General features: G+C 51.7%; 1 protein-coding gene across 5 annotated transcripts; it reads left to right on the top strand.

Moving 5' to 3' along the window:
- The first annotated feature begins 123 nt into the window (after positions 1-123).
- Atg9a (autophagy related 9A) lies at positions 124-10,392 on the top strand. 5 transcript variants are annotated; one of them, XM_020170817.2, is made up of 16 exons: positions 125-311; positions 1,251-1,305; positions 1,727-1,858; positions 1,980-2,023; positions 2,552-2,616; positions 3,580-3,741; positions 3,950-4,091; positions 5,128-5,876; positions 5,958-6,111; positions 6,217-6,396; positions 6,777-7,025; positions 7,204-7,382; positions 7,480-7,597; positions 8,539-8,761; positions 8,912-9,057; positions 9,332-10,392. In XM_020170817.2, exons 3-16 carry the CDS (start codon positions 1,756-1,758, stop codon positions 9,335-9,337), a joined length of 2,520 nt encoding a protein of 839 aa, XP_020026406.2. In that variant the 5' UTR covers positions 125-311; positions 1,251-1,305; positions 1,727-1,755; the 3' UTR covers positions 9,338-10,392. The 5 variants fall into 5 exon arrangements, with proteins under 5 accessions (XP_073927860.1, XP_020026406.2, XP_020026405.2 ...); XM_020170816.2 differs by having other exon boundaries at positions 1,248-1,305; XM_020170821.2 differs by lacking the exon at positions 125-311 and adding an exon at positions 404-648.
- The last annotated feature ends 79 nt before the right edge of the window (positions 10,393-10,471 follow it).

Raw genomic sequence — 10,471 nt, 5'->3', positions numbered from 1 at the left:
AGCCCCGCCCCACGCAGAGCACACTATTGGCCCTTGGACTCTCAAGTCCCGCCTCGGTCCTTTCGGCCCACCCCCCAGAACCGAGAATTGGCCAGCGTGTCTCCACCCCCCCATGTTCATTGGCAAGGCTGGCTGCGGGTGACAGTGAGTGGCAGAAGCCGGGCCTAGCGCTCAGGGTCGGGCCGAGCCTAGCCGAACAGACCGATCCCCTGGAATTGCCCGGGTCGGGGTTCCTGAAGTGACACGCGAGACCGGCTATTGGAATCCCCAGGTCCGGGCTGGGCCTGCCACGGGTGCCCACAGAGCCCCAAGTGAGCTCGCGGCGGGTAACCGGGGAAGGGGCGCCACGGGCGGGGCGGGGGCGCGCAGCCGAAATGTTTTGATAGCGGGCGCGCGCGGGCGGGGGCGCGCGCGGGCGGCGGGGCCGCGCGCGAGGTTGTCCGCTGTTGGGAGCCGAGCCCTTGGCCAGGGGCCGGACGACCTGAAGTGCGCTGTGCTCGGGTCCCGGCGGCTGGGTGTGGAGAGGCAACTCAGCTTGTCTAGGGTATCAGCTGTAAGTCTGGCTCGGCGCCTCCAACATCCGCAGGAACCCCTGAGCCCAGGCCCTACCTGGTGGGGATCCAGAGGCCCTGGGTCTACACTGACCCGGTAAGTTTCTTGAGGGGCAGGGCTCCCACGAATCCAGGGAATCCCACTGGGGCCTGGCAAGGCCAAGATCCACCATCCCGAGGGTCTGCACTGATTGGATGAGTACCACCCTGACCCTGCCTGACGCCAGGGACCTAGGGAACCCACTGATTCCCTTACGATCCAGAGTCTACCCTGATTTGGAGTCTCCCATCCAGGAGCTATGCCTGTCTGCTGGGTCTTCTGTGCTAGGGAAGCAGGGAAGTTGTTGAACAGAAAGATCCTCTTCAGAAAAGACTCTCATTAGGGGTTTTGTGGACCCTGAGAGGCATGTTCTGAAGCTGAGGTGGGGCAATGGGGATACAGCCCAGGAGGGGATCCCCAGTCTGTGACCTGTACTGACTCAGTCTCCATAGTCAGTAAGTGTCTAAGTCCGTGGTATCTTAGAGGAGGACAAGTATAGCCAAGGGGTCTCGGTCCTAGACTGGAATGGTGCCTCTTCCCTATTGCAGTCTACCTGTCCTCCTCTTAGTGGGGTGTGTGGGTGGGTGGGAGGCATGGGTTCCTTTGTATCCCCACCCCAGCCCCCACTCTTTGGGGCCTGACACCTTTTCCTTCAGCAGCTGTGCAGCCAGGGCATCCAGGACTGGAGTGGAGCAGACACTATCCATGGAGCTGGTAGGGTCATGTGCTTATCTCAAACATTTGTTTACAAAATGTTTCCAAACTGCAAATCTCTGGGGAGACCCTGGGTTTCCAGGAGGGACAAGGGAGGGAACTCTCTCTCCACTGAATAGAAGATGAAACAGCTCAGCCCCCACCAATGAGGCAGATTCTAGCTTTAGGCCAAGGAGGCATCACTACATATCCAGTAAAGGCTCTGAGAATGACTGACCAGAATTAGCCATCCCTCACCCCGCAGATCCCAAGCTTACTGCTCTGCTTGGGTTATTACTCCTGCTCTACCTTGAAGGCAAGGAGGCTGGTGATTGGGACAAAGCCTAAGGATTCTTTCTCACTCCTTCTGGCTTAGTCAGCAGGGCAGCAGGTGGGCAACACCTGGGTCTTATGACAGTCTCTTCTTCCTCCTCACCTGCAGGTGGCCAAGGTGGACAGGGGGCGGCGGTGATGGCGCAGTTTGACACTGAGTACCAGCGCCTAGAGGCCTCCTATAGCGATTCACCCCCTGGGGAGGAGGACCTGTTGGTGCATGTTGCTGAGGGGAGCAAGTGTGAGTTCTTAGACATGACATCCAGAGCTGGGGAATGTGGGACAGTTGGTGGAGGAACACTGAGGGAATGAGGGGCTTTTGTTCCTTCAAGACTCTGATATCTCTGCTCCTGTGCCCACAGCACCTTGGCACCACATTGAGAATCTTGACCTCTTCTTCTCTCGAATATCCTTTATGCCTCTGTGCTGGAGCTCTGGGACTTTAGCCCCTCTCTGGGCCAGGTCTTGGCTGGGGAATTGGGGTTGGTTCAACTCTAATCCCTGAAAGGAGAAATGAAGCTCATCTCGAGCCTGAAAGAGACTACCAAAATGATAATCGTTAAATGTAATGAATGATACCCCACATTTATTGAGAGCTGTGTGCACTTTGTGCTATTAATTTATATGGAACTTTCTAAGGTTGATTGTCTCTGATGGGAATGCTAATAGTCATAATAATTAATATCTTTTGACTCATTCTTTGTCAGTTTCGTGTTAAATATTTTGTATGCGTTTTCTTAGACCTAATATTCCTATGAGACAGGTGTTGCTAATATTAATCTACCACTGTTGGGGGGGAAAAACTTAGAGTGGTTAAGTAACTTGTTTAAAATCACACTGTAGAAAATCAGAGACAGAACTTAAGCTCAGGTGTGTGACATCAAAGTCTGCTCTCTTAACTGCTGTCTTTACTACTTTTTCTTAACACTTACACGTTTATAATCTACACCAGAAGAATGGCTTCACCTGTATGCTCATTGGGGAGATCTTTGAACTCATGTAAGTATACAAAGGGATGGATGATGAGGTGAAGTAATACATCGCAGTCCTTCCTCCTCTTGCACCTACCCTTGGCCCCACCTCCCAGTGCAACTCAATTCCAGGCTCAGTCCTCTGTAAACCTTTCTAGTTGAGGACCAAGTATGGCACCAAAACATATGGTGTAATTTCTTACAAAAAGAGCTTTGCCTCCTCTCATGAAAAGAACTCACAGCTTGAGCATTTCATCAGGACTGTAAAATGTGTATGGTTCAGTCAGGAGGTTTGAGGAAAAAGTCTGGCCAGGTGCCCAGTGGCTCATTCCTATAATCCTAGCTACTCAGAAGGCAGAGATCCAGAGGATCACACTTTGAAGCCAGCCCAGACCTAATAGTTCATGAGATCCTATCTCAAAAAACCCTTCACAAAAAGGGCTGGTGGAGTGGCTCAAGGTGTAGGCCCTGAGTTCAAACCCCAGTACCACAAAAAAAAAAAAAAAAAAAAAGAAAGAAAAAAAATCTGTTCTTCCTTGGCTGCACTTTAGACTTTCTGGGCAAGGAACCTTTTAGAAGGGAGGAGCCAATGATACTACCAAAGGGGAGGAGTTGGAGCCTTCAATGAAGAAAGACTTCACATCCCCAAAGTGTTTCTAAATACCATCTCAAAAGGATCAGAGACTGGAGACCTCAGACCATAATCATAAAAGCTCTAAAAGTCAAGTCTGGTGATGGTGACAGATTACCATGAGGTGAGGGAAGCAGGCTAATTCTTTGGACAAAATTAGCTAAGAGCAAATATATAGGAGCCATTTTGGGCCTGGAAATTCCTATGAGGTGGAGCAGTAGAGAGAGCCCACTGGTAATTCTCCAGCCCCTTCAACATTACCATCTTGTTCAACTGTTTCCAGGCTCTTCTTTTGTCCCTGTTTATTTCGCTGGTGCCTCTCTGACTCTTGAACTGCACCCCCTCTTCCCAACACCTTAGGCAGTTCCTCTTTGTGGTTGCCTTCACCACCTTCCTGGTTAGCTGTGTGGACTATGACATCCTATTTGCCAACAAGATGGTGAACCACAGTCTTCATCCTACTGAGCCTGTCAAGGTCACTCTGCCAGATGCCTTTTTGCCTGCCCAAGTCTGTAGTGCCAGGTAAGGCCACAGGTTAGAGGACACTGGAATCTGTAATCCTGCTAGCTGGTAGGGAATGGAGTATAGTAGGAGGCAGCAGCTTGTACCCCAGCACACAGGCTCAGGCTTAGCCTAGCAAAATCATTTAGTAGGATAGTAGCATGTCTTCAAAGTGCCTTCCTCAAGGAAGTCCTTGAGGACTCCACTTCCTCTTTATCCCCACCACCAGGATTCAGGAAAACGGCTCCCTTATCACTATCCTGGTCATTGCTGGTGTCTTCTGGATCCACCGGCTTATCAAGTTCATCTATAACATTTGCTGCTATTGGGAGATCCACTCCTTTTATCTGCACGCTCTACGCATCCCCATGGTAAGACCAAAAGTTGGGCCATTAGCACCACAACCTAAGACACCTTGGGAGGGATGATGTGTATTCCTGGGCATCACATGTCTGTATTTATCATTGGCAGATATGCTAGTCAGCTTTCTGTCATTATGACAAAATACCTAAGATAATTTGCTTGTAAAGAAAGGTTTGCTGGGTGTGGTTGCTTACTTCTGTAATCCCAGCTACTCAGGAGGCAGAGTTAGGGAGGATTGCAATTTGAGGCCAGCCCAGGCAAAAATGTAGTGTGACCTCATCTCAACCAATAGCCAAGCATAGTGGTACACATCTTGTCATCCCACCTATGCAGGAAGCATAAATAGGAGGATCATGGCCCAGGCAAAAAAAGCAAAAGATAACTAAAGCAAAAAGGGTAGCCGGGCACCAGTGACTCACGCCTGGAATCCTAGTTACTCAGGAGGCAGAGATCGGGAAGATCACGGTTCGAAGCCAGCCTAGCAAATAGTTCGCAAGACCCTATCTCAAAAGACCCTTCACAAAAATAGGGCTGGTATAGTGGCTCAAGGTTATGGCTCTGAGTTCAGGCCCCCATGCTGCAAAAAAAAAAAAAAAGGCTAGAAGTGGTAGAGTGCCTTCTTAGCAAGCGTGAGGCCCTGAGTGTTCAACCCCCCAATACTACCAAAAAAAAAAAAAAAAAAACCAAAAAAGTTTATTTTGGCTCACAGTGCTCACAGTTTTGGAGGTTTCATTCCATGGTAGTTTGGCCCAATTGCTTTTGAGCCTGTGGTAAAGCAGTATATCATACCAAGAGCACATAGCAGAGGAAGCCTGCTTACCTCATGACAGCCGGGAAACAAAGACAAGAAGAGCTGGGGTCCCAAGTCCCAATATCTCCTCCAAGTGTAGGCCCAAGGGACACTCCAGATCCAAACTATAGCAGCATCTGCTTAAAGTTTCTACTCGGCTAAGCACATGACCTTGAGACTCATATATAGGCAGGGCAAGGGGTTGAGGTAACAACCCCACCTTCCATTCTTTGTCTCTTCTCTCCACCCTGCAGTCTGCCCTTCCATACTGCACGTGGCAGGAAGTGCAGGCCCGGATTGTACAGACCCAGAAAGAACATCAGATCTGCATTCACAAGCGTGAGCTGACAGAACTGGACATCTACCATCGCATCCTCCGTTTCCAGAACTACATGGTGGCACTAGTGAACAAATCCCTCCTGCCTCTGCGCTTCCGCCTGCCTGGCCTCGGGGAGGCTGTCTTCTTCACCCGAGGCCTCAAGTACAACTTTGAGCTGATCCTGTTCTGGGGACCTGGCTCTCTTTTTCTCAATGAATGGAGCCTCAAGGCTGAGTACAAACGTGGGGGACAGCGGCTAGAGCTGGCACAGCGCCTCAGCAACCGCATCCTATGGATTGGCATCGCCAACTTCCTGCTGTGCCCCCTCATCCTCATCTGGCAGATTCTCTATGCCTTCTTCAGCTACGCCGAGGTACTGAAGCGGGAGCCAGGAGCCCTGGGGGCACGTTGCTGGTCACTCTATGGCCGCTGCTACCTCCGCCACTTCAATGAGCTGGAGCATGAGTTGCAGTCCCGCCTCAATCGAGGCTACAAACCTGCCTCCAAATACATGAATTGCTTCTTGTCACCTCTGCTGACACTGCTGGCCAAGAATGGTGCCTTCTTTGCTGGCTCCATCCTGGCTGTGCTTATTGCCCTCACCATCTACGACGAAGATGTGTTAGCTGTGGAGCACGTCCTCACCACCGTCACACTCCTGGGGGTCACTGTGACTGTGTGCAGGTGAGCCGGGGCAGCAAGTGGGGGCAAGCAGACTAGTATTCTGGGAAAGGCTTATGTCTCACCATGATCCTGATCCTACAGGTCCTTCATCCCAGACCAGCACATGGTGTTCTGTCCTGAGCAGCTGCTCCGTGTGATCCTCGCTCACATCCACTACATGCCTGACCACTGGCAGGGTAATGCCCACCGCTCGCAGACCCGGGACGAGTTTGCCCAGCTCTTCCAGTACAAGGCAGTGAGTGGAGTTGGAGTTAGGGCCTGCTAGAGACTGGCTGGTAGCTCGGTGGTGAGGGCTGGACTCCCTCCTGCTCTCTTATGACCTTGGTCCTCTCCCTTCTAGGTGTTCATCCTAGAGGAGTTGCTAAGCCCCATTGTCACACCCCTCATTCTCATCTTCTGCTTGCGCCCTCGGGCCCTGGAGATTATAGACTTCTTCCGCAACTTCACTGTGGAAGTGGTTGGTGTTGGAGATACTTGCTCCTTTGCCCAGATGGATGTTCGCCAGCATGGTCATCCCCAGGTACTGGGAGAAAAGTGGGGCAGGTGGCCGGGGATGATGCTGGCACATCATGTCTTTGGGCAAACTGCAAAAAGGCACCCCTTCTGAGGCAACAAATCACACAAAAGCATCCCTGCATTAGGGACACAATTCTGGTAACCAGGAGCCTGGAATAGATTTTAGCCTTAATTTGCACCATTCACCAATCTCCCTTGAGAAAAGCACAACACAAGCAATGGGCATGTGGCCATTCCTGAGGTGGGCACTGAGGCCTCTGGACAAAATAGGAAAATTCATTGCAGTCTTAGTCCTCCAGGGCAAAGATCTCCCTTCTAGCAGGAAAGGTACTAGAAGGGTTCCTGTAAGAAGACAGGTCTGCTTACCTTATTTCCCTTGTGCAGTGGCTGTCTGGAGGGCAGACAGAGGCCTCAGTGTACCAGCAAGCTGAGGATGGGAAGACAGAGTTGTCACTCATGCACTTTGCCATCACCAACCCTGGCTGGCAGCCACCACGTGAGAGCACAGCCTTCCTGGGCTTCCTCAAGGAGCAAGTTCAGCGGGATGGAGCTGCTGCTGGCCTCGCTCAAGGTGGTCTGCTTCCTGAAAATGCCCTCTTCACGTCCATCCAATCCTTACAATCTGAGTCTGAGGTGTGTACCTGGAGAATGGGAGATGTTGAGCACAGTGGATTCAAGGAGTAGAGCATCGAGGATGGGACATGGGGGTGGAAGCTTCCTCTGCTTGTTCAGTCTTGCAATTGGATCATAGAGGACCACTTGGAGGCCTCTCCCTTCTCCTAAGAATTTTGTCCACCCATTTCTTTCATAGCCCCTGAGCCTTATTGCAAATGTGGTAGCTGGCTCTTCCTGCCGGGGCCCCCCACTGCCCAGAGAGCTTCAGGGCTCCAGACACAGGGCTGAAGTTGCCTCTGCCTTGCGCTCCTTCTCCCCTCTGCAACCTGGCCAGGCCCCCACAGGCCGGGCTCCCAGCACCATGACGGGCTCTGGGTAAGTAGAGTAAGCCAAGATGGAACAGCATGGCAGCAGCCCCCAACAACTTGTGTGGGTCTCAAAAGTGTTGACAGCTGCTGTCTTTGCTGGACAGGGTGGATGCCAGGACAGCCAGCTCCGGGAGCAGTGTGTGGGAAGGACAGCTGCAGAGCCTGGTGCTGTCTGAATACGCATCCACTGAGATGAGCCTGCATGCCCTCTATATGCACCAGGTGTGTGGTCCGCTGAAAAACAGAATAGAGGGTTTTAGATGCAAAGAAGCAAGACTTGGGTTCCAATCCCTCTCTGCCTCTTACCTGCTCTGTAGTCTTCATTCATATATATATACATATGTATCTCCCCTAATAGCCTCTTCAGCTGAGTATACTCTCCAGGGCCTTCATATGGTTACAGTTTCCCCTGCCTAGAGTCTACTCTGGAGATATCCGGATGCTCCCTCCTCTTCTTCTTCCTTGTTCTGCTGCTATCTCTGCTGTTACCTCTTCCTGAGACTTTTTTCACCCCACCCTCAGTAAAAACTTCCCTTGCCCACCCTTCTGAATCTTCCTATTCTTTCTCCATAGCATGTGGCATCATATGACATTCCATATTTTTCTTTATTTGTTTATGATCTGTCCTCCCCCAGCCACCATCGCCACCAATGTATAAGCCCCTCAAGGGCTGTCAGTTTTTTCTGGGATTTTTGGGGGGAGGGTGGTTGTTTGGTTTTTTCTTTTCACTACTGTGTCCTCAGCACCACGCTACCTACCCTGGCAACAATTTTTTTTAATCTGTAAGGAATACTAACTGAAGTTTTGTGGGAATATTCTGGCCACCAGTAGATAAATAGGAGAAAAGATACACAAACTTATTAACATGAACAGGGAAGAATCAAGTTAGACTTGGCACTTAGATGCTTGGTCAGTTTGTTCTTGAATCAAATGGGTAAAATGAAGGCCCTGACAACTTACTCATAGATTCTTCCAAGGGTTTGCTGAGAAGAAACAGCATCAGATCTGTGTCAGAAACTGCTAACACCATAGATGCTCTGGGTCAAGAATTCTAGATGAGAAGTTCCAACTGGGAATTAGTCATACCATGGTAGAGGCAGCTATTTCAGACAGATCCTTCTGTCCCCAGCTAATAAGCCACTCCCCCACACAAACTTCTCCAGCTCCACAAGCAGCAGACCCAGGCTGAACCTGAGCGGCATGTGTGGCACCGCCGGGAGAGTGATGAGAGTGGAGAGAGTGCCCCTGAAGAGGGCGGAGAGGGTGCTCGAGCCACGCAACCTATCCCCCGCTCTGCCAGCTATCCCTGTGCCGCACCCCGGCCTGGAGCACCTGAAACCACCGCCCTGCATGGGGGCTTCCAGAGGCGCTACGGGGGCATCACAGGTATCCAAGTGGGGAGTACAGAAGGAAACAAGCTGCCAAGAAGTGTGGTTCCTTAGGGGAGGAAAGGAGAACTCAAAGAGACCATCCCATCTCACCGCAAACAGTCTTCAAAGCCTTCTCATTTCTATTTGTGTTCCTATTTGTCTCTAGATCCTGGCACTGTACCCCGGGCTCCCTCTCACTTCTCCCGGCTGCCCCTGGGAGGGTGGGCTGAGGATGGACAGCCAGCATCAAGGCACCCTGAGCCTGTGCCTGAGGAGGGCTCAGAGGACGAGCTCCCCCCGCAGGTGCACAAGGTAAGGGCTTGAACAACGGCCAGAAGTAGGAATTTCCAGGCAGAGTGACAGCTTCCCAGGTGAAGGAAGGTACCTCTCATCCAGTGCAGAAGTACTGCACACTTCCCTCTAAAATATACTCCCCTTTCTTCCTCAACTGCTCTGAAGTCCAGGGCTTGGTTTTTCCTTCACTTTCCTCCCCAGGAATGAAATTTCTTTCTTTTATCTCTAGGCTCCCATGGAGTGAACAGATAGATGAAGAATATCACTACTACCAATCATTTTCTCTCTACAGGTGTAGACAAGGCTGAAGATGGTCCCCATGTCCCAGGATGGAGGCCACCGCTGTCCTGCCATCCCATCTGCCCACCATGGGAGGGCTCCTCTGAGTGTTGCCTGGTTCCATTTGTGTGGTGTTTGTGTGTCCGTGCCTGGCCATGGGAGGTGCCAACGCTGGGCTTGCCACAGCCCTAGGAGAAGAATTTGAGGCCTAGGAACCAGGAGCGCACAAGACTCTAGCCTCATCCCCAGGACTCCCTTGGCTCAGAGTGTGGTGCTAGAAACTGGTCCCCAGCCCAGCCCCAGTACTGCCACCTTTGCACCCACCCCTGCAAGTCTCCTGAGGGCTGCCCATCACAGAAGCTGCCAAGCAGGGAGAACCTGTGCCAACTGTGGAGTGGGGAGGTTGGACCTAGCCCCTCAACCCCTGCAGCCTGTTTCCCACCAGGAATAGATGAGCAGCTCAGGCTGTGGTCCTTACCTCAACCCCAGTTCTCGCCCAGTGCTGCAGCCAGCTCACCTCTCTTCTGCTCCCTGCACATAACTGGCATGTGTGTGCCGCTTGCTCCCCTTCTGTTTGGCTTTTGCTTTTTGTAGGGGTGAAGACCCTAGCTCTCAGCTTCCCTTCACACTATCTTTTGACACTAAGAAGGAAGATTTCTAAATTGCAGAAATAGGATGAAAATTCTTTGCTGTCCTCTTCGACTTTTAAAATGGGCCCCTGAGAGACTGAAGCCTTCTTGGGCCCCCATTGCTGCTTATTGTACCCCTACCACATGCACATGGGACTGACAGGGCTGGAGTATGACCTCAACTGTCCATCCCAGCAAGAAACTCCGGCCTGCATCCCACTGTCCCCTAGAGGACGGAGGGGTGGTAGCCTTGCCCTAGGCTTTGGGCTGCCGCATTGCATGCTGGGACTCAGCTCCTACCCTCTGCCCCACTTCCCCAACCAGCTCTGGTCTGCTGCTGTGGGAAGGTAGTAAACTCTGCTGCCTGAACTCACAGTGGAAAGGGGTGGGGACAGACAGTGTACAGCTTGATAACCCTTAATAAAGAAGGGACTTTGACCAGGTCCGTGGCTTGTCTCACGCATCTGGAGTCCTGGAAGCAATAGGAGTAAGAAGCGTGTGATTCGCCCCAGATGCCTGGAGAT

This window comes from Castor canadensis, chromosome 4 (genome assembly GCF_047511655.1).
Source record: "Castor canadensis chromosome 4, mCasCan1.hap1v2, whole genome shotgun sequence".
In the NCBI taxonomy this organism is placed as follows: Eukaryota; Metazoa; Chordata; class Mammalia; order Rodentia; family Castoridae; genus Castor; species Castor canadensis.
The sequence above is the reverse complement of the archived record's forward strand: the minus strand, read 5'-3'. Positions and strand labels throughout refer to the sequence as shown.

Coding starts and splice junctions, on each gene's coding strand:
- Atg9a (XM_074071759.1), top strand. CDS start 1,756: ATGGCGCAGTTTGACACTGAGTACCAGCGCCTAGAGGCCTCCTATAGC. Junction 6,112..6,216: donor AGCTCTTCCAGTACAAGGCA/GTGAGTGGAGTT, acceptor TCTCCCTTCTAG/GTGTTCATCCTAGAGGAGTT. Junction 8,762..8,911: donor GCGCTACGGGGGCATCACAG/GTATCCAAGTGG, acceptor ATTTGTCTCTAG/ATCCTGGCACTGTACCCCGG.